Source organism: Danio rerio, chromosome 5 (genome assembly GCF_052040795.2).
Source record: "Danio rerio strain M-AB ecotype USA chromosome 5, GRCz13ab, whole genome shotgun sequence".
In the NCBI taxonomy this organism is placed as follows: Eukaryota; Metazoa; Chordata; class Actinopteri; order Cypriniformes; family Danionidae; genus Danio; species Danio rerio.
Window position 1 is genome coordinate 42,231,604 of NC_141025.1, and position 24,098 is coordinate 42,255,701.

At 36.7% G+C, this 24,098-nt stretch overlaps 2 protein-coding genes across 8 annotated transcripts in view; both read right to left on the minus strand.

Moving 5' to 3' along the window:
• The window catches only part of pdzd2 (PDZ domain containing 2), a 139,005-nt gene that overhangs the window by 102,921 nt on the left and 11,986 nt on the right, over window positions 1-24,098 (minus strand). For 4 of the 7 annotated variants that reach the window (XR_015491521.1, XR_015491526.1, XM_087253858.1 and 1 more), the window contains exon 2: window positions 11,978-12,861. Coding sequence is in view for 3 of the 7 variants with exons in the window: in XM_087253858.1 (XP_087109984.1) it covers window positions 11,978-12,477 (500 nt within the window). In the remaining 4 variants the exon portion in view is untranslated. Of the gene's footprint in view, window positions 1-11,977; window positions 12,862-13,923; window positions 14,017-24,098 lie in introns of those variants that run through there. The other 3 variants (XR_015491523.1, XR_015491522.1, XM_087253856.1) reach the window with 1 other exon arrangement.
• The window catches only part of epg5 (ectopic P-granules autophagy protein 5 homolog (C. elegans)), a 1,176,376-nt gene continuing 1,172,839 nt past the window's right edge, over window positions 20,562-24,098 (minus strand). The window contains exon 36 of the transcript XR_015490518.1: window positions 20,562-21,008. The gene's annotated coding sequence lies outside the window, so the exon portion shown is untranslated. The remainder of the gene's footprint in view (window positions 21,009-24,098) is intronic.

Below are 24,098 nucleotides of genomic sequence, written 5' to 3' on the forward strand. Positions count from 1 at the left end.
ATTTGTTGAGGAGATCATTTAAACTTCTCTCCAATGATGAGTCACACACAATGTGGTTACAAAGCTCATGTATACACACACAGCGCACGTGTTTAACTTTGCATTGTTTTTGCATGGCAAAATATGACCGTTAATATCCACTGCTGTATGGAGATATGTTATGTTAATGTACAAAATAAACCTGATTTAACATCCACAAACCAAGATTGAAGCATCTTCTTTTATAATTGTACTGACACGCGGTTGTGGTAATAAAGTAAAGACAGTAAAATCGCTGTAATTCATTACAATTATGCACTGTTTAAAAACATTTTTGTAAAACTCATCCTTGATCAAATTTGATGATGACTGATGAGTTATACGAGTTACTATGGAGACATGTTTATACTCGGCTGCCAATCAATTTGGTGGGCGGGAAAATCCCACTCCTACATCACGTTGCAGTTGACCTTAAAATGGGAGGGATTTGGATCCAAAATCTAAGGGTGTCTAGGCTTTTTCAGTTGCTGTCCTTTAACTATAGAACCCCATTCTAACATATATTAAATTGACCCCAACTCTGGATGCTTTTAAGTCTTGATTCAAATTGTTTATTTTTAGTAGCTTTCTGAGACAATTTCTTCTTTTTTTCTGAGTGATTTAATGTAGTTGTTTATGTAGCAATTTTGCCAATGGCAGTTGTGTTAAATGTGTTGTATAAATAAATTTCATTCATTTATTCATTTTCTTTTCGGCTTAATGTCTTTATTAATCTGTGGTCGCCAAAGCAGAATGAACCGCCAACTTATCCAGCGCATGTTTTTTTTACACAGTGGATGCCCTTCCCATCACTGGGAAACATCCATGTACTCTCATTTACACACAAACAATTTTAGCTTACCCAATTCCCCTATCTGCATGTCTTTGGAGCACCCAGAGGAAACCTACGCAAACGCGAGGAGAACATGCAAACTCCACACAGAAATGCCAACAGACTCAGCTGAGGCTCGAACCAGCGACCTTCTTGCTGTGAGGCGACAGCACTACCTACTGCGCCACTGCGTCATAAATAAAATAATCATTGTACTTTATTGTATTCAAATAAGCTCCAATAATTAGAGTATTCCTTATTTTATTAACACTCCCTGACTTTTATTGAGGAATCAAACTTGAAAAATTCAAGGAAATCATAAAAACGCAACAAAACATTTGTTTTTGAGAAAGAAATTGAATTAATAATTCTACTTATCAGGTTAACACTCAATACAGATGTTCTAATATTAAAAGAATACATATATAATACATGACTTGTATCCAGTAAATTACAAACAACTGGAAAAGTCTTGGGGCCTTTGAGGACAATGGCCAGCTTTTTCAGAAACCACAGGTATTTCCATAAAGTGTGCTGGATATAATTTACAGTGCAATTTCTATTAAGCATTGAATATCCTTCATTTTAAAAATAATTAATGGCCATTCTTGCCCTTCCAATGCATATTTTCTCCGCCCCCCACAGCCTTGGAAGTCCTTCGGTTATAAACAAGAAGACAAACGAGGACAAAACATTTGATATCATGATTACAAGCTATTTTTAATCAAGAAACATTCTTGTATTGTGTGTTTTAACTAGACCACAGTGCCTGATTTGAAGGACTCGTATCCATTACTGTGGGAACATGGCAGCAATCTTTTCACTGAAGACCAAACAGCCAAAGCTTTCTTTTGCTTATGAGAAAAGTGCAAACTCAGACGTGGTTAATGCCAGGGAAAAGATGGCAGCCTTTCTCTCATTCATCCAAGCGGCAAGTTAACCAACCACAATGAGGAGAATTGCCAATTTGAGAATCTGAGAATTTACTCAAAGTAAACACACTAAAAGGCTTTGATCTTTACGCTGACAGTAACTAGGCAGACGTGTAAGTTGAAATGTGTAACGTTTCATTGCGGTTTTGATAGGACAGATGGAGAGTCTAATACAGTTAATCGCTTTGACACGGTATATGTCTGTAAAAACAGTTGTGGAGGGAAAATGTACGACTCATAATTCATTCTGCGCGGTTCTTTATTTCTTCGCACCTCCGCTCTAGACCCCCAGATGCTTGTGGTTTCTTCAAAAATCCTTTAAATCCAGGCTAAGACTGAAATGGAAGCGGCAATCAGCTGATTCTAGCTTTCAAGGCAAACAGCTATTTGCTTTGTTGCACAGAATCCAACCTAAGTGCATCATTCTTAACCTCATTTACTCCAATAGTCTCTCGCTGAGCACGTGGAGAACACTTTGCATGGGCCGGTTGGAGCCGTGCCACTGAGCTATTTTCCATTCTCCCCACAGACAGATGCTGGGCCAGGCTGTTAAAGGAAAAATATACAGTGGGACCGAAATTACAAGAAGACACATTAAACCGACAAGGCTCTTTGTGGCAAGCTACATTTGAGCCCAGAAATCTTGCACTGAAATCATTAACATGAAAAGCACTTGATGAGAACTAACGTTTCCATCATCTGTCTCTTTTTTGTGTGTTTGAAGGCTTCGGTCCACTGCTTTTTGAACCATGTCCAATTCTCATCTCTCCACTCCACATCAGACTTACTGCAACAGTCCTGTGTTTCCTCTCAGATTCAGGCTTTACCTGAGAGAGGAAGCCAGAGTAATGCAGTAATGAGCCAACAGAACCCGGAGGCAGACTCATAAACCTCACTTAACTGATATTTAACCGATGGTTTGTGTGAGGAGAGGAAGAAGGAAACAGCTAATTTAAGGCCAGACCTTTAGTCTTAATTAGTCTGCGGTGTCTTTAGTAAAGAATGGACATCAGTCCAAAGCATATTTGTTTAGCAAGAATTTCTAGGTTAATAGTGCCGGATTGTTATAGCTGGCTTTGTTTAGAAGCAGAGCTGCTACATCAACAGATGGGAATAGCCTGCATGCACAGCTAATGTTTTTCAGCCAATGATGAACTTCTGGTGAAAGCTTAATGTGACTGTTTTCGATTTCATAAGGTTCCCTTTACAGCATTGATGTTGTAATGTAATTACAATACATTCAGTTAAATAGTCTTTCAAGCTTTTAAAATCAGATGAAATACTGTGTAACCACTAGTGCTGTCAGGATCAGCAGGCGAGCAAAGAAACTCCAATTCAAATATTCAATTTCAAATATTCTTTATTTCTCTTATGCTTCACAATGCAGATTGTGTCAAAGCAGCTTAACATAGAAGTTCTAGTAAACTGAAATTGAAACTGTTTCTGTCCAGTTTTCAGAGTTGAAGTTCAGTTTAGTTCAATTCAGTGTGGTTTGATTTTCTCTGCTGAAACTCCAAACACTGAAGAGCAAACCCTGGGGCAAAAACAATACTGGGGTAAAATAAACTGACATATTTTAAAGACATGGCAGGGAGAAATAGAATTTAATGTTTTACTTCTTGTCCGGTCTGAGGCCCACTTTATACATCTATTAGACAGTAAAAATCTCTGATTTTTAAAGAAATCAGACTTTAAACATGGCAATTTTATTATGAAAAGACAATATACCGGAAGCTCTGAGGCGGACTGGCTGAAATAAAATGTCTGTGTGCATATAACACCCCGTTACTATACATAGAATTGCATTCTGTTTAGAAATTACCAATACTTTTCATAGAGAACAGCATTTAATGTGACAAAAGCATTCTGTTTTAAATGAATGTTGTTGTTGTTGTTTACATTGCTAAGAATCCTGAGGTAATAATGTATGGAGTAATGTATTTCCACAAAAATATTAAGCAACCCAATCATTTTCAACATTAATAATATTTTTTGCCATAACAGGAATAAATTACATTTAAAAAACTAAAACTAAACTGTAATGTTTACAATACATCCACGTTTTTATCAAATAAGAGACATCTTCAGTGTTAAACGTTGGAATTTGTGTCATGTAAATGTACCCTTAGAAATACTAATAAAATAAAACCACTGTAGAGATTTACTGTGGAGCCTTTCTTTATTGCTGACTGTACTTTAAACAGTGATTTTTGTTTTCATTTTACTTCAGTTGTACAACCACAGACTATTTTAAATATATATACTGCATATACAAGCAAGTATTTCCAACACCATATATGATTTTAACAAGCAAATAGTATAACTAAAATGTTCAAAATATCTCAAATATTGAGATTGTATGCTCCGGTGCAGACTTCACACAGTCGCAAAAACTCTGTAATTGGTCGGCTTGGTATCGCTGACAAGCGTGGGCGGTTCTGAGAGCTGCAAACGCGATGGAGTGTTTACAAGTGTCGAGTGCCATGAAGAAGCTCCAGATGGAATTTGTTTTGTGTTTACCTTATGATTAAAACGGTTGCACGTCTACTAGTTCCCTCCTCTGAATGAGTGATTTTTAGCTACTTATACGTTAAGGTAGCGTTCAGAAAAAAACAAAACACTGGCGAAGTTCGACACAGACGAACATAAAAAACCTCACTGCCAGCTAGCGTGTCAAAAGTGTTATTGCAGAGCAACACAAAGATCTAACGCATGTGTATGCTCTGGCGTATTTCAAATGTAATTACACGTCGCAATGACGTGTAATGCAAGCTCTGTGATTGGTCTGTTTGGTACCAGTGATGAGCATGGGCAGTGCTAAGAGCCGTGAGCCCGATGGAGTGAGTGTTTACAAGTGTCGAGTCCAGGAGGTCCAGATGGAACCTCATAGAAACCTTTTGTTTTGTGCTTAAATTATGATTAAAGTTGTTGCATGTCCTCCTGTTCCCGCTCCTGAATGAGCGAGTTTTAACTACATGTACAATAGGGTAGTGTTCAAAAAAAAATAAAAACACCAGCAAAGAAAATCGACACAGAGGAACATTAAAAACTACTGCCAGCTAGTGTTTCTGAAGTGTTATTGCAGAGCAACACAAACAGCGTGCAGAAGTATAATAGCAGGACTAAGCGCAAGGCAGGCGCCATGGGTCATACCGAAAAGTATAAATTAGCCTTTACATGGGAATTTTTTTTCTACACAGTTTGGCCATATCAGTTGACTGAAACCAGAACCTTCTGAAAACTCTGGGCAGGGTGAAGATTTTCAAGATAACAGTGTGGTAATTTGACTAATAAAAGTTTACGAGTTTTTGCTTTATGACGTAAGCGTTCAAACTTCTTTCTACATTCTGACTGGTTCCAAGGCTTTTATCGTAATTGACAGTACATCACAGTACATCATATTTTTGAGTTTTGATGTGGATGGAGATTTTTTTTAAATGAAGGTGGTGAAAACTGTGCACATGGTCTTAGTACAAGAGAGGCTATATAAGAACAGTACTGAGGACACTAATGTACTCTCAACAAGAAGTAATTTAATTTATTTCACAAATGAATACATCAAGCTTACACGAAAGAAAGAAAGAAAGAAAGAAAGAAAGAAAGAAAGAAAGAAAGAAAGAAAGAAAGAAAGAAAGAAAGAAAGAAAGAAAGAAAGAAAGAAAGAAAGAAAGATCTGCGAACAAAAAGCCAGAAGCATTGATTTGTTTTGCAGATCTTAAAAGGGTAAGCAGCTTATAGCAACAGGAAACAGACTGAACTCTCATATCACAATAACAAGAAGAAATACAGCCGTTGTTTCTCTCCTAGAGAACATCAACAGCTTTTCTTTAGCTTGAGAAAATGATATGTCTGTGAAGACAACTTCAGTTCTTGGTCAAAACCACGTGCCACTCCCAGGAACCTCCTCCCTTTCTGCATCCTGCTGTCCATCTGTATACAGGACTCAGCTGTCCCGAAGCAGATTCTGTGCAGCAAAACTTCCTATAATTTATCAGTCACACAATACAACACCTAATTATAGAGCTGAAGTTACAGGGATGAAGTCAACTCTGGGAGACCACAGGATTCGCAGAACGTTCAGAGGATGTGGCCTTCATCATGGGAATGTATAGGACTAAAAATAAAATATAAGACATTATCATGAATTCTGAAGCATAATGCTAATTGTACTGGATGCGTTTTGGACATGCTGTAGGTAAATGTCTAAATTTGTAGGCTTCAATAGTTTCAAATTAACATTTTATAACAGTTCTTCTGCTCTCAAATTTTTTAAATCTCTAGGATGTCAACACAAAGCTTTTGAACTTTAAAGGATGTAAAGTTTACTCACTGATCACTTTATTAGGTACACCTTACTAGTGTTGGGCTGGACTTGGACCCCCTTTTGCATTCATGGCATAGATTCAACAAGGTACTGCAAATATTCCTCCTACATTTTTTCACATTGACATGATAGCATCACACAGTTGCTGCAGCTTTGTCAGCTGCATATCAATGATGCAAATCTCCCGTTCCACCACATCCTAAACCTGCTCTATTGGATTGAGAACTGGTGACTGCGAAGGCCAGTTAAGTACAATAAACTCATTGTCATGTTCAAGAAACCAGTGCGAGATGCTTCACGCTTTATGACATGGTGCGTTATCCTGCTAGAAGTAGCTATCAGAAGATTGTGGTCATAAAGGGATGGACATGGTCAGCAACAATACTTAACAGCCTACAATAAGTAGGCTGTGGCATTGAAACAATGTTTAGTTGGTACTAATTGGCCCAAAGTGTGCCAAGAAAATATCCCCCACACCATTACACCACCACCAGAAGCCTGAACCGTTGATACAAGGCAGGATGGATCCATGCTTTCATGTTGTTGACGACAAATTCTGACCCTGTTATCCGAATGTTGCAGCAGAAATTGAGACTCAGCAGACCAGGCAACGTTTTTTCAATCTTCTATTGTGCAATTTTGGTGAGCCTGGGCGAATGGTAGCCTCAGTTTCCTGTTCTTAGCTAACAGTTCTTAGCTGGTCTAATTTCTTATTATCTCATTCATGTTTGAAACTGAATTGGAGATCTAAAAGTAACAACATTACAAGCAAAAACTGAAGAAAAAAAAAGAAAAAAAAGTGCAAAAATGTTACATGTTTTCAAAGTCATGGGACAAACATGAGACACCAAAGTACTAATGTGACAAATTTTCCAAAGACCTGTGTGCCAAGAAAGGAAAGGGCAAAAAAAGCAGGTCCATCCTTTGTTTTAGTTAGACGGAGACATTTGGTGGTCTGATTGAAAGCTGAGAGTGTCAGCCGGTCCAGATGGAGGCCAAACACGGACAGACACTAGACTGTCCACAGCACTGACACATGCAGCCGTCTGTCAGAGCTGTCAACATGAGGAAACAAACAAGGAAAAGAGCCGCTGGACTCGACCCAAGCACCATGCTCTGGGGGAAAAACAGGCAACCCCCGGACACACGCTGACACGCTCTACATAGACGCGGCTACACTAACATAAAAGAGACCCTGTTCTTCCTGACCAGCTGTGAAACATACTGACACCTAAGCAAAAAGCTCCTGCGCAGTCAGATGAGGATGTCTACATAGAAAGGGGTTTGATAAACTATAACTTTTATACTATATAAAGATATTAAAAAAATTCAAATCATGATTAAATTGATCAAATTATCATGGAAATAATTGTGGTTTTGGTAATATGACCTAAAATGTTAAAAAATTAGACGCTCCATCTGTTTTTTTTTTTTTTTTTATCTGAAATGAATAAACAGCAAATAAAATCTGCAGCTTTTTGCAATTTTTGTGGCAAACAACACAAGAATCTGCGCATGTTAGATGTTTGCTTATGTTTGTATTATTTCATGTACCAAAAATGCGTCTTGTCTTGAAAGTTTTGATTTTCTTGTTGTTTGCTAAACCTGCACTTGGAAATAACCTCACAGGGAGCCACGTAAACCTTAGTTTTTAAAAAACAAATCTGCATCAAGCTGTTTTATAAAAGCCAAAAAGTGCTGTGTAATTTGAGAAAAATATGTAATTGTGATTTTTCTGACTGATATCGTTATTTGACTTGTGTTTTAATTTTGTAACCTCAAGCTTCAGCAGAGTATTCTAAAAAATGTACTCCACACACTTTAAAGTCCCATGAACTGGAAGCTGTGGCCATGATTTTTTTTTATATTGTGATGCAGTTCCTAGAGAAACTGAACATTAAATGAGCAAATAGTGGGCGTGGTTTGTTTTGGATTTGGGGAGAGTTTTTACAACCTAACAGTCTCCTCCTGCTCGCCATTTCTGTTTGTTGTCAGCGTGTTTGGAGCAGCGTGGTTAAGTATGTTAGCCATGCCCAATTCTGTGATCTGACAAATTAACTGAAAAAAAAAACGAAAGTGCTTTTTCAGATTTGAATTAAAGATTAGAAGACTAAACCGTTTCTTTTCTTAATGGCTTGCACAGGATCTGGTTGGTTTGGATTTCTTGGGGACTTTAAATGCAAGGAACACACAATAAAATATATTTATTAACAGTCTATAAACAAGCGCTTACATAGAAGGTAATTGCAATGTTACAGAATTTACAGTGATTTCAAAAAATCAGATAATCAATGAAGAAACAGTAATAAAAACCATCAGAAAATTTACAGTGGTTTACAATGAAACAAGTAATTGTGACAACACTAATACTACACTTTACAAATTCAATACAATATACCATCATTAAAAACCACTAAAACCACACTGACTGAAGTTGTATAATGTAGATATTTTTGAAAAGGTTTCCACTCATTTCACTCACTGAGACTTCTCTTGGCTATTTTTACTTGGCCGTCTGCTTTTTCTTCTTCTGTTTGCAGACCAGTGACATCATTCCCAAATGTGCCTAATCAGTTGGAAAATTCTGATGTCTCAAACCAGAGATTCCCAAACCTTTTTGTCAGTTAAATCCTTTTTGACCTAAAATGGTGTGTAACTTTGCTTTTTAAGCATAAAAACATCTGCAAATTTACAAAGCAGACAAAGTTCACTCCGAAAAATGTATTCTATATTTGCTATTATATTCTCATTCATTCATGCATTTTCTTTTCGGTTAGTGCCTTTATTAATCTGGGGTCGCCACAGTGGAATGAATCGCCAACTTATCCAGCATATGTTTTACGTAGCGGATGCCTTTCCAGCTGCAACCCAGTACTTGGAAACATCCATACACAACCATTTACACTTATACACTACGGCCAAATTAGTTTATTCAATTTCACCTGCACCGGATGTCTTTGGACTGTGGGGGTAACCAGAGCACCCGGAGTAAACCTATACAAACATGGGGAGAACATGCAAACTCCACACAGAAATGCCAACTGACCCAGCCGAATCTCAAACCAGTGACCTTTTTGCTTTGAGGCGATCTACTGTAGCTACCCACTGCACCACCGTGATGCCTCTATTCTATTCTGTTCTACTCGATTTTATTTTATCATGTCACAATTTCTCAAATTTAAATAACTGCATTAATAGTATGTTGTTACCATGTCAGAGTTGCTCATTTTTCTCAGATCAAAAATATTTCTTATTTCTTCCCTATTTGTTTACATACACATAACCAACAACATTATAAGAACTTTTTTTTGTGTGTGTGTGTGTGCATTTGACATAACATATAGAAATTTGACAGCTGACCAAAAGACAACAATAGCCCCTTTCACACAGTGATACCGGTAAATATCCGGAAAATTTCCGGAACGACTTTACCGGTATATACAAAAAAGCGCTGTTCACACAGGCGAGGACGTTACGGAATTTTTCCGGAAAAGAGCATTCACACATCCATTCCAAAATACCGGTAAATTCTGACATCATTCACGACAAATGAGCTTTAAACGGCTGCGCTTGTATTTGTAAACATTTGACTAAATTACAAACTCTTTTGATGATCAATATTGTAAACAACTTTCACAGGATCATATTCGCATGTCGAGATGTTCATAAAATGTGCGTGTGCAGGCGCTCACAGGCTGTTTCATGGGCACACGCAAAGCTTGAAGGTAAACAAACAACGGCTTATCATAAGCATCTCATCGATGATTATTTACACAGTTGGCATTAAGAAGAACATATAAACGTTATCTGACTAACTTCTAGCTGCTAAATGTGTCTGGAAAAATATTCAAAGGCTTTTATTCTCACAAATCGCGCGGACGTAAATGCGTCTGACTGTTGTGATTGGCTAAAGCAGAAGTCTTACGTCAGCACGTTCTAGACGTGCACACGCTTATTACGGAAATCTTACTTCTGCGTTCACACAGCGCAGCATTGCGGCAAATTGCCGGTAATGTTACAACTTCTCTTTCCGAAAAATAGCCAGAACGAATTTACCGGTATTTTCAAAAAGGACCTGTTCACACATACAACCTTTCCGGAAAATTGCCGGCAATTTTCCGGAAAGGTCTGTATGTGTGAAAGGGGCTTTTGTTTAACACTTACATAATGTGATATGACTCTCTGTGCACTCAGAAAACCATATATCCAATACTGGTCATAGCCATAAAAGCATAGCCCAAACTCATACACACTTAAAAGGATTTGCATTTTCAAGGTTTGTACAGTTCCTACAGTATTTGCATCACAGAACGGGGAAATCATTTTTGTTATATGCGAGCCTTTTGAAGGAACTAAATTAGTTCCTCATGAAAGCCACAACAATCAACAAAAATAAACAACTACAATTAGTACATCCTCCAGTTGCAATTTAGTTGATTCAAAACAGTTTGGCGTGTTGGTCGCTGTTAACTAACACTGTTAGAACACATATATAACACTAAAAAGTGAAGAAAAAAAAATTTTTTTTTAGTTATTTCGAGCAAATTTGTTCTTCCGGTTTGAAACAAATTTTTGAAGCTGCATCACAGTGATTAGATTCTTGCGTGTATTCCAGCGTGGAGAGTAGATGTCTGTACCTGGGAGTATATCATGACATCTCTGAGTGTGCAACATTAATTAATGAGAAAGACTTGGTTCAAACCAATCAGCGTGCTCTTGTGTATGAGGCGCAACTTCATTAATGTGCACGATAGCTTCGAAGACTGTTTTTACTGTTGTGTGGAAGAAGAAGAATGGTTTGGAGATAGTCAGCAATGCATTTATAAATTTGCTGCAATGAAGGTTCTGTATTCATTTCCCCGCTATGAGAGCGCAGCTGGAATCACGTATCGAATACAGTGCATGCGACAACATTTTTTACCCGAGAGCTTTTTACATGTGGAAATGATGAAATCCCGATTTGCTGCTCGTCTTCTTTTTAAAAAGACGCGGCTCTAGTTGGTGTTGATTGTCCTGTCTCTACAGATTTGGTAAGCGATCAATGGTCTTTGTTTGTTTATTCAGATGGCAAAGTTAGTTCGTATCATCAGCAGTATTCTATCAATGTTTAAAGACAGACCTTAGTCAAAAATATTTAGTTACAGTTTACAGTACTTTAATATTGCTACAATATTATGGGCTGAAAGATCCGCTGTATATGCGGCTCTCTGAGTATAAACATGTAAACACCGCTATCAAACTGTTACCATCGTGTAGTATTTTCGCCACATTTTGTGACAGGCTAGTCTATACACACACAGCTTTCTGAAGCTACCTACCGAGTGCATCTAAGTTATAGAGAAATGCAAAGGTTTTCTTTTTCTCCCAATTCACCATGAGGTATCAAACATTGCATTAAAACTACACTCTTCCAGCATTTCCTTGAAGCAAATATCTCATTTGTCACGGGGGGCATGCATGAAGTGTTCCTGAATGAAAGTGCCGAACTGCAGTTAAGAATTTGGCAAATAATTTAATTACTGATGTCCATGTAAACACAGTCACTGCCTGGATGTACAAGTACAAGATGTCCAAGTACACTCAAATAACTTCACATAATGAAAAAGGAGGGACAGATTTAGTGCACATGTTTTACTTTTTCGAAAAAAAAAAAAAAAAAAAAAAAAAGAACAAATCAACAGACTGGGGTAAAAATTCTGAAAAATTCTGAACAAAATACTTTATACCTTACCAACAAACCAATTTTTGAAGAGACACTAACTTATAGCTCAAACTAAAACAAGTTTGACTAAAATCAACCAAAAAAAAAAAAACTAAAAAAAAAAAAAAAAGGTTTGACAAATGCAGATATGACCAATGCAGATTTCTTACCTGGCTCCGGTGACGTCAACCCCAACCATCAGCTGTCCGTTCAGTGACAGCAGCTCATCCCGCAGCTTAATATCTCCACAACGGGCCGCTGGACTGTTCTTTTTCACTTCAGTCACCCAAATACACCCAACATCCAACACAGGGCCTTTATCACCCTTCCTGCGCCTCCTCCTGACCCCCTTCTTCTTCCCTTCGGGGTCTCCAAATATTGGAATATTTCCAAAGCTGAGTCCAAACTCTGGTCCATCTTCCTCAGACTTGTTCAGACAGACCGCCTTTACCTCTGCATCAATTTCCTCTCTAAGTGGGTTAATGCTGTACAAAGGACTCTCAACTTCAGTAAAGTTTAGCTGGATGTATTCCACAAGTTTACGGATGGCAGGCTTGCAAACTGTGCTCATCCGAAGTACATCACCCTCATCTCTGTCCTCTTCTCGAGCCCTAAGCCAATTCTCCAGCAGGAGGAGATGGCTCAGGGCATTTTCTTGGGTGATAGGCATCTTAGCTGCTGCTCCTGGGCCTGTCTGGGCCACCCCCGCATGTTGAGTCAAGGCCCTCCAGTGGCAACTGTAATCAGATGCATTAAAACGGCTTCACGTTTCTCTTGAAAGGACACCATGACCTCACAGACTTCAGGCCCAGAGCGCTGGCATCCAGCGATGATACTCCTACACCACAGAGGCCCATGATGTCATCCAAAAGGACAGTGTGGAGACTGAGGAAGTAGGCCAGGTTTACGAGTTGAGGGGTAACAAGAGAACGTGTGCCATTAGCGGGTCTTCTTGGTGTGCGCCAAATCTGATTTCCAAAACCATTAAAGTGGAAAATAGCAGATCACTGGGAGTCAAGATCTATCCTGATTCTCAGGCGCCACAGACATCCACCTAATCAGAAAGAAAATAAATAGAAACGCCATTACAAAGAGAGTCTGCAGGCATGAACTCATGTTAAAGCACTGAAGTCATGGCTCATTTGCTACGCAACCACAATACGAACAGAAACTGGCGTAAGTATGACAACAAAGAAAACTGCCTATATACCAGCCGTTTTCATTGACTGACAGAATTCATGAACTGGAAATGGTTCCAATAATAGTCCTATGGGCCTTTTATAGATGCGCCGTTTGGCTGTTTATACAGACATTCAGCTGAGGCGGAATCAATGCGGTTGAGATTATTCAATGCACACACAGTGAGCAGACAGAAAAGAAAAGCAAACTTCCTTTCGGTTATTATTCACCTTAACCCTATGGAATGTAACCTGATGATGAACGTTGAAACTGGCAGCCAGATGTTGATATTGTGAAGGTGCAGTTTAAACTCTTGGACTTGCAGACCGCATTTCTGGCATATTTAAATATATGCTGTAGACAAAGACCACAATCAAATTGCTACTCTAGGCTTTTGCTCAAAATAACACCATGCCTTTGGCCTCTTTGAGCATCATTCTACTGCTTCCAAAGCAATCCAGCTCTTTCTGTGAGATTATGGAGCACTTATGTATAACAAAATATCACAACTTTACATTAATGTCCATTACTGACAAAAAAAAAGATTAAACTGCGAGAAGATTACTTAGTGCAGTTATATAAACAAGAGGGGGATGCATTACCAACTGTCAGCTGAAGTCATGTGGACCACACTAGAAGAGTAAAATGACAGCTAATACCAGAGGACAGAAGCCACCACCCTTTTCAAGAGTTTAACCTCAATAAGTCACAAGCATTTTATAAAAGGCCAAGCTAAACCATGTGTATAAACATAAAGGCATGCAATATGGCATCATCTCATTTTATATTGCAAATGAAAACATGCTTACAACAAAGCTTTGACTTTACATGTTATTAACACTATCATAACAAAATGCTACAACAGTTCACAACATTATCCATGATTACTTTCTAAACTAAAAATCTGAAAACACATTTATCACCATCTTTCTCCTACCTTTTTCACATTTTTGGGAGATTTTTTCCAATCCTTAGTCCATTTCAGTGCACAAACCCTCTGCCTCTCGGTGGGGTCTGCTGTCACAGTGACACAGAAGGTCTGCAGACCCCAGACTCACCCTCCGAAAAGACCCACATGTAATAGGATTAGTCTCACCCCTCCCCTGTGCCACTTACAAACACAATGACCTCCCATTTTCTCTTCGGGTGAGTCGCTGAATGGCCAGTTCAAGTGTTTGTATTTCTGCCATCATGTCATTCATGATTATTGATGCTTTTGTTCCTCAGATAAAGATGAGTCTTTTAACAAAGCAAACAGAGGTATATAAAACACTAGAACATTTAAATGGAGAATTTGCAGACATGCTTTAATGGTTTATTTAGACCAAACTAAAAGAAATGAAAATAAATTGTCAATAAGCGGTACTTAAAAAAAAATATATATATATATATATAAAATATGTCAAGAGGAATTCTAAAATTATAAAGACCGTTCACTCCAAAATGAAATTGTATTCACTATTTACTCACTAAAGTGTTTCCAAAGCTTTTTGAGTTTCTGAAAACCTGTAACATACCACATTCACAGCAGAAAAAACAAACAAAAGTCAAAAATATTTACAGGTGTCCAGCTTTGTTCAAAATATATGTTTTTGAAACAAATAAAGGGTGAGTAAATATCGAAACAATTTTCAGCATTGGTAAACTATCCCTTTAAAACTATGAATATGTGATACAGTTTTTTTCACATGTTAAAATGAGTACAGTTTAATTTCTGAGCAAACAGTAATGACTATCATGTCATGATTTACAATAGACACCTATTAAAAAGTCATTTAACGTAACCATTGCTCAAATACCCAAAACTTTTGTCAGGCATATTTAAAATAAGAATCATTTAATGAAATATTAAAAGACGATTTAAGGAGCCCCATAATCTGAATTAATTGTCATTTTAATTGTCTTCAAAGCATTAGGGATTACTTGTTTGTCAGCAAGAGGTTTTCAAACACTTAAAATGTAATGAAATTGGTATAATCACTTCAGGTCAGACTAGAGCTGCACAATAGTCGCAGGATCTGGAATGTTGAGTTTATGCATTGGGATTCTATTTGTCCAGGAGCCACAGTTTAGAACACATGATATTTATGAAGTCACTGCAGAGTTTAACCATAATGGGGTAAAGGTTTCTCATTTGCATCTGTTTTTAAGCCCTGTCACTGTTCAGGCACCAGAAGCTGTACCATTTGCATCTTTTAATAAAGATTTATTTTGTTGAATTACTTTTACAATGAAGGCTACACAGGGTTTTTACATATAATTATTCAATTTCTGAACATTAATATTGTTAGACATTATTATATAATGCTTTTTTGTCCACATCACTTATATTTGTTCTGTTGTATTAATCTATGCTTTTATTTTGGTCATTTTATTTTATGTGTGATTCACTCCTATACAGAATCAACCCAATCAATCTAAATTAATGAATTCTTTCCAAGCTATTTAGTGAAATTGTATTCATATCACTATATATATAGCTAAAAAACAAAATATAGTCATGTCATTTTTCCAATATCGTGCAGCCCTAATATGCAGTTTCATTCTTACTATAACAGTTCTTTAAAAATCAATGGCAATCAAAGCCAATTCCTGCAGTTCGGTGACAGAAAAAGTGCCAATGGCTATGAAAAGAGCTTCTGCCAACGATAACATTCCCATGAACAAGCCTCATGATAAAGAAAGCTGTTGTTTTCCATTGATCTGACCCATTTTGAAAGCAAAGAAAAGGGGATTAAAGCTAAAGAGGACTTTTCTTTGATATTCATTACATATATTTGGCTTTATCCACTGCAGACACAAGCGTAAAAGCACTCCATTTGATAGTGTGACAGGAAACCATGTGTCACTAGTAAAAAACAAAACAAAACACAAACAATACTGGATGATTAGGGCTGTAAAACTGCGAATGCCACATGGTTGAAATAAAGCAGCCTTTTATATTAAAACAAACAAGACTTAGCATCATGAAAATCAGGTCGTGCGTCTTGTCAAGAGCAGGTTTTAAAAAGATCAATGAGAAAAGATTAAAGAAGTCTTATGTGGCTAATAATGAACATTAAAATCTGTGCTTGGGTCTCTGATTAATTAAAACAGCAACTTTTTGGATTATACTAGAACAAAACACTTCACCATCTTAGCCAAACAATGACATAATGGAAGCTGAGCTCAGAGCTCTGTAAATACATTCAGAATAAAGAGAAAGAAATGAGAGAATTTTCAAAGAAAAGCACAGATCCAGAATCCAACAGCATTTGTCACTCTTTAAGGGTGGTCTTTCAACTTCTCTTTGTTTTATCCATTAGGATCACATTACTGAGCTCTCTCGTCATTTAATGTAGCCGTTCATCATGGACGTAGATGTTTTCATCCTGAAACTTTGCTTCACTTCCCATACACACCCTTGACACACAACTCACACTGAGAAGTGATTCCTGAAAAAAAGAGCAATATCTCAAAAAATGAAGGCTGTGGTTGCCGCAAACTGACTGACAAATAACAAAGTTGGATGCCAACTGTGGAAACATGAATTAAGTCAAGTTTTCTGAAGAACAGCCATATTGCCACTAATCACAGAGGTCTTGCTGAGAAGGGCTTGATCCAGCATGAGGTTCTGCCCTCAGGCTAACGTCACTGCTTTATAATCTATAGCCATCGATTATGTGGTGAACTTCATTTTTTCTTTGATCAGAGACATCTGGTTCTTTATGACTTAAGTAATGGATATCGTAAACGAATAAATACTGGATTTTGCTCAACAACATATATCTATTCATGGGATCGAGCAATTTGCGATGTTAAACGGCATGTTTTGTTAGCTAATGAGGTACTAGAATTGCAGGATTCAGTGTGCAATTCTACCCTAGTTCACACACGCCACTGTCAGATCGCCAACAAAGACTGGTTAATAGAGCAACAAATCGTAGCTTAAAAGTGGCTGCAAGAAACTGGGTCAGCAACTAGCGGCATCACACCACATTTGAAGCAATCATTTTTATAGACCTTATTTGACAAGACGTAGTGCACTAACTGAGAAGCATACTGAGTCCAGAGGAAATCCTTCCAGTGCTGTTTAATATTATGAACGCAGATGGACAACATCGAGGGCAATCTGCTCAGGGTCTGGAGCTCTAATCCTGGACAGTGGGTGGAGGGGTTACCCAGGATTCACCAAAATTTGGGGGGTGGAGAAGAGGGGGAAAAGTCTCCGAGCTTAAAGTCCAAGGTATGCTGTATTTCATCAACACCGCAGTAGAGTTTAAATAGCCAGTAAATTATATTTTGTAAAAAAAATATTGTGAAAAGTGTACATCATTTCCATTAAAGGTTTTTTTATTCTTTAAGATGGTTTCTGTTAGTGGTTTTTATTATGCTGATTTATGTTCATATGTTGTTTTTCTAATATATATGCTTTTATTTGGTTATTTAATTAAGAACTTGAGAGATAACTCCAATAAATATTCAAATTTTTTTTACAAAATTATTAAATAATAAAACATTGATTAATTGTATTTAAATTATATTAATAATTTATCGTTTTATTTCTAACACATTTTTAAATTATAATATTACAATACTATTCAAAATAAGGAATTATTACAAACCTGATTTATCACCATTAAGGTTATTATTAAGTATAAGCTAGGTAATGCTTTGTTATTAGTATAAATATATTAGTATATAAATATATACAGTGATGTAAAGTAACAAATTACAAATATACAAACTACTGTAATTAAGTAATTTTTCCACTTACTAAGTGGATTTAAAAATGTTTACTTTTACTTTCCCTTAACTTTTAGTGCAGTATTTTACTACTTTGCTTCAACCTGCAGTCACTACTATTTTCTTGTCTATGGGGATTAGAAAACGTCCAACCAAAAATCAACATCTAATGATGTTACAGCTTGATGTTATGTGGACATTATCACAATGAAGTCTATCAGATGATCGATTTTGGTTGCCATACCCGACCAAAAATTTTCAGTATTTGATGTCAATATGATGTTGGTTTAAAATGTTGGCTCGAAGTTGGATGTCACTTTCTAACGACCTAAAATCAAACAAATATCAACATCATTTCACGTCATTATTGGACATCAAAATAAAATTGCCCCTAGACGCTGGCTAGACATTGAATTTTGGTCACCTGAAGTTACAACCTAAATCTAACCTAATATTAACATCTTATGACGTTGTGTGCCTGCTGGGCAATAACTAAATGCACTACAGAATGTTACGTTTACACACATCCACAAATAACATGTAAATCTATCAGCTTTTTACAGTTTAACAATCACTACTCACTATTTTTGAAAGGTCTACTTTTACTCATACTTTGAGTTATATTTACAACAAATACTTTTGCTCTACTTGCACTAATGTACATTTTTGCACTGTAAAAAATGCAGGGTTCCACACAATTCATTCATGTTGTCCCAACACAAAGGTTAACTGAACACTTAAAAAAAATAAGTTGTCCCAATAAAATCTCAAGAATTGTGTTGTTTCAGCTCATTATAAATAAGTAGTTTAAACAAGTAAAATATATATTTTTTGAGTGTAGGCAAGTAATGGTACTTTTACTTAAGTATGATTTTTCAGTACTCTTTCCATCACTGTATATATATATATATATATATATATATATATATATATATATATATATACACACACACACACACACACACACTTATTTATTCTATACATTTATTATTGGTAAACACTTATTACTGGGTTTTTACATAATGGCAAAGTACATTTTTTTTTTTATCTTGATCCTGAACTTTGTATGGTTTGCTGACAGAATATATCTTCAATAGCTAAAATTGGCTTTTGACCCAAGTCAAAATCAGAGAACTTTTTATAACTTGTTTTGTTTAGCAGCTGACTCCATCATTACTCAATGACTTTATTATTCTGATTATTCCAGAATCTGATTGTTAAAAGCCATGGTCTTAATATAGTGATCTACAATACATCTGTTCTTAATTCAATGTGGCAGACAGTTGCATTAAATTCCATTTGATATATTTATTCTCATTAAATCAGTAATGTGATGCATTTGTGGTATTCCCCATACAGATTATAGCCCATCAAATTTGACCACAAAACAAAACACAGCTATAATGATTATAGACCGTTCAACAAACAACAAATACTAAAATAGTACTGTGTGTAGCCACAAACATGAAAAAAAACGGACACAAAACAACCAAGAGCTGTTCAGACGAGGATGATTTACCAAACAGATTTGCTAATATGACATGTAAAAGGGCACCTCTGTTGAAAAGTCTATTTTTCAAGCTGTTTAGACAGACAAATGTGTAGGCATAGTGTATATACTGTCATATTGGGGTGAAATTAACACACCTAGTCTTTTTTTTTTTTCAATTTTACAACATAAAAATGGTGGACCAATTGGAGCAGTTTTGAGACCGACTGCAACTTGACTTAGGACTATAGGAGTGTGGTTTCCCCACCCACTGAATTGATTGACTGCTGCATATTAACATGTCTCAGTAGTAATGCGTATAATCATATCAGGACATGCGCAAAGCAACTGGGATTAAAAGATCTGCTCAGTTCGCTAGGATCATCAATCATCATCGAACGAGATCAAGAGTTTCACAAGTTTAAAATGTTTTAAAACAGTGCATGTTTGTAATCAATTACAGCAATTCACTTCAGATTTACTTCATCACCACAGTTGCGCGTGAGAACAATTATAAAAAAAAAAAGATGCATTAATCCTGGTTTCTGGACGTTAAATCAGGTTTTTTTGTACATTAACATAACAAATATCCATACAGAAGTGGATATTAACCTGTATCCTGTCACATTTGGTTGCAAAAAGAGTGCAAAGCTAAACGCACGCGCTATCTGTCTGTGTGTGTCCGCGCTGCGTGTGTGTATCTGTATGTATGCGTAACTTTATAATGACATTGTTTGTGACTCATCATAGCAACTCCACAACAAATGCATCAAATACTCAATGGTGAAGTTTTTACTGTAGTACTTCTTACAAACGTTACGTGAGATCTTCTTCCTTCACGTTTGTCTGTTGTCTGAAGCAGCCGAGGGAGGAGATTAATGGCCCATTACCACTTAGAGGTACACTACGGAACGGGTCACCTTTATCAGGCTTGTGTTTCTACTACCAAGGATACCCTTTTGGTGGTTGTGGTGTACAACAGAAAGTTTCAGTCGTCATTTTCGCTCGAATAAATGTCTACAGTAAAGTCATTCACAAATTATATGAGAAGCACATCTTACAAAACAGCTGCTTTACAAACATACATACTTATGTTTAAATGTTCATCACTAACTTTTCTATGAACATAATTTGATTATAACTGCAGATCAATGACAGGGTGAAAAAGCCCTCTGTAATGTCTGCAATTATATACAATAAATAAATAAATGCAACATATATGAACACACACAGACCCTTACAGTCCCTGATATTTTACTAATGACAGAAAAACTACATACAGCATACATTTAGTTGTTTTGTTGGGCTTCTCCTCGTTCACACTTCACTCTCGCATTTATCCTATTCTTTTCTGAATATGTATGTATGTATTTTTTTTATTTAGTGCCATGTCAGCAACCAAGGCTATCTTCATGGCAGGAATCTTTCAACAATAAATATACAATTTAAAAATCAACAAACAAAATAAAACATAAATTAAATAAGATGTTTTGTGTTAATACATGATAAAAATTCTAAAATCTTTTCTGGTTTCACTTTGTCAAAAATGTCCTTAAAAGAGTTCATTTCATAAAAAGTCTTCCTGGAATCAGTAAAAGCAGGACAGTCCAGTAAAATATGTTTTACAGTAAAAGGAGTTTTGCAGCACAAACACTGAGTAGGGTTTTCACCTTGGAGCAAAAAACCATGTGTTATTCTCGTATGCCCAATACGACATCTGGTAAAAACTACTTGATCAAATCGATTCTTAAAATGTCTCACAATTCTGTGTGAAACTTCAGGTTGGATTTCGTGTAATTTATTGTTTTCTAATGCATCCCATTCTTTTTGCCACTTGTTTAAAATGTAAGCGTTGATAAAAGGTTTTATTCTTTTCTGAAAGAATCAGATGTTGAAGACACTTCAATAATCACATACACGTTATTATCATCAGCTCAAGAAGTTTGTTATATCAAATACAGAGGCGATTGCGAGCTCCCTGGAGAAAGCAAAAACCGTTCACACTTTTAGACGGCCTCGTAAAACAACAACAGGACACTGGAGATTTTTTTATTTTTCTTGCCTTTGTGGCTGTACATTAAGACAACGACAAGGTTTGTTTGAGCTCCGGTCATCCATGGCTCGTTATTATGTGCATATAGTATTATGATGTAATGTCTTGACTGTGTATAAAACATGGTGGTTCCTTTGTTTTTATTCTGGTTAAGTCCACAAGCCCTTGACATATCTCTGTAACCAATCAGCGTTCAGCCTGCACGTGTAGCTCCACCTTTTGGTACCCTTTCTCGTGTTTTGGTACCCTTTTGAAAGGGTGCCGAAAAAGTGGTATGGTGTGGTTCGGTACCACTTTTGACAGTGGAAACGGCCATAAAAGTGTACTGAACTGTACCGTACCACTCATTGGAAACGGGAATAAGGCACGCTGACAGGCACGTGGAAATAGAGGGCGTGAAGGACTAGCCTTAAAGGCACAGTTCACAAAAAACGCTACTTAATGGTTAGAGCTATAAAATAGAAACTTCTGAACTTCTCAACCAAACACGAAGAAAGGATGGGAGCTTTTTTTATTTATTTTATTTTATTACAGTTTTTTTTATTACTGTTCTGCCAATGAGAGTGGTTGAGCTCAAGTGCATTAAGTGAAAAGCAAACAAAATTCATCCTGAAGAGGGTGGGGCATGTCAGACACTAGAGAGCAACTGATTGGTTATGGTTTGATGATAAACTGAAGTATAAGGTGACATGAATAAAACCATTTATTCATTTAGACGGAAGTGACAAACTACATGTTTTACATGTTTATATCAGTTTTATATCTTTTAACGTGAATTCTGTCACTGTTTTGGGGCATACTAGCTTATAGATAGCTTAAAAACTAACAATACTGATACTAACATCTAAAAAATTTTATTTTCATTTCTTTAAATTAGTTACAGTAAAACAGTTACATTAAAATATCCCTCTATAAGGTCTTTTGTAAAGTTTACCAAGTCTTACCAGTTATTTTAATACATTGTCTTAAGAGCCTGAACCTAAGAACTCCAGGTTGCAATGTTACATGACATTTACAATAGTGCATTTTGGTTTTAAAAACGCATAAATTCTGTTACCGTTCTGCTTGGTGTCAACTCTACTCCAGCATCTTTGACCCACAAAAACTGAGAATTTTGAAAATGCTACTTGACCCTACTTGAGTGTAGAAATCCTAGTGTTGCGTTCCAGAATAGAGAGACTGAAATACAAACTTTTGTAAATGGAAGTGTGGCTATCCACATTCCTCTATGAGTGATCTTATGGACTATTGTGCATTACACAACTGGTAGACGGCTGCAGTACATTCATTCATTCATTTTTCTTGTCGGCTTAGTTACTTTATTAATCTGGGGTCACCACAGCGGAATGAACCACAAACTTATCCAGCAAGTTTTTACACAGCAGATGCCCTTCCGGCCGCAACCCATCTCTGGGAAATGCCGCAGTACAGATGCTAACAAAATAGGGGCATGCCCATTAAGCCCACGTATCATGTGGATTAGACTGATTTGTGGATAGAAACATATTCTTGAAACATAGTAAAACGCTAGTCTGGATGAGAAGCATTTTCATCCTAAAACACCATTTTAAGAGTTAAAATTCACTTCAAACCCAGCCTCAGTTTGTAACATCTATAGTTTTGCCACTCTATTTGTATGTTTACACCTGGTACTAAGAGCCATTTTGGTTGATCAGATATAAGACAAGGAAGACACATTCTCATTTAGTGGTGTTTTAATTTGTACTTTTGTCCACTTTTCCAAATTCTTACAGAGGGCAGTCTTTCTTTGGATCTTTTCAGATTTTTCACTTTAGTATTGTGACAAAAGCTTACAGGATTTACATTTGAGACAAACTGATATCAATAGAGAGAATAGCAGCTTTAATTTCTGTACTGAACGCTGCAACAATACACTGAACGCTGTTGGTTTTAAATCAGGACTATTTTTTTGCACTTTCAACCCCCTCTGAAAGTAACTGCAATTGAACAACACAAAACATTAAATCCTGTTTACAGTTGTACTTAGCAATACCACTTGTGATCGGATCAACAAAAGTATGTTAATTCCTGGTGTAAATGTGGCCCAAGTGACAACAGGGCAAACCGAATATTAAAACAGGCTTAACATCACTGTCTGATCCCTACTGACCAAAACAACATAACATCTTCCTGGAGACCACATGACTATACATCCCAGAAACCACCAAAATGCCACATATAACAAGAAACATACTGTGTTTGATTGAGAAAATAAATAGTTGATGGTCTTAATTTCACATACTGTACAATACAACCTTTTAAAAGTTTGTTGTCAACAAGGATACCTTTTTTCAGCAAGGTCGCATTAAATTGACCAAAAGTAACTCATTCATCTGGAAATTAACCGCCAACATATCCAGCACATGTTTTATGCAGTGGATGCCCTTCCAGCTGCAACCCAACTCTGGGAAAAAAAATCCATACACACCCATTCACACTCATACACTACAGACAATTTAGCTTACTCAATTCACCTGTATCACATGTTTTTGGAGTGCAGGGGAAACTGGAGCATCCGGAGGAAACACACGCAAAACGCAGGAAGAACATGCAAACTCCACACAGAAACACCAACTGACCCAGCCGAGGCTCGAACCAGCGACCTTCTTGCTGTGGGGCGACAGCACTACCTACTGCGCCACCTTCAAAAGTAACTGTGAAGGCATTTATAATGTTAGAATATGACAAATAAATGCAAAATACTAACCCATTCTAGGGCTCTAAAGTGCGATTAATTTGATTGTATTTGCGACCAAATTTCTCAATTGTGTGACTAAAGAAATATGAATCCAGCTAATCAGTCAAAAAATAAATACATTTAAAA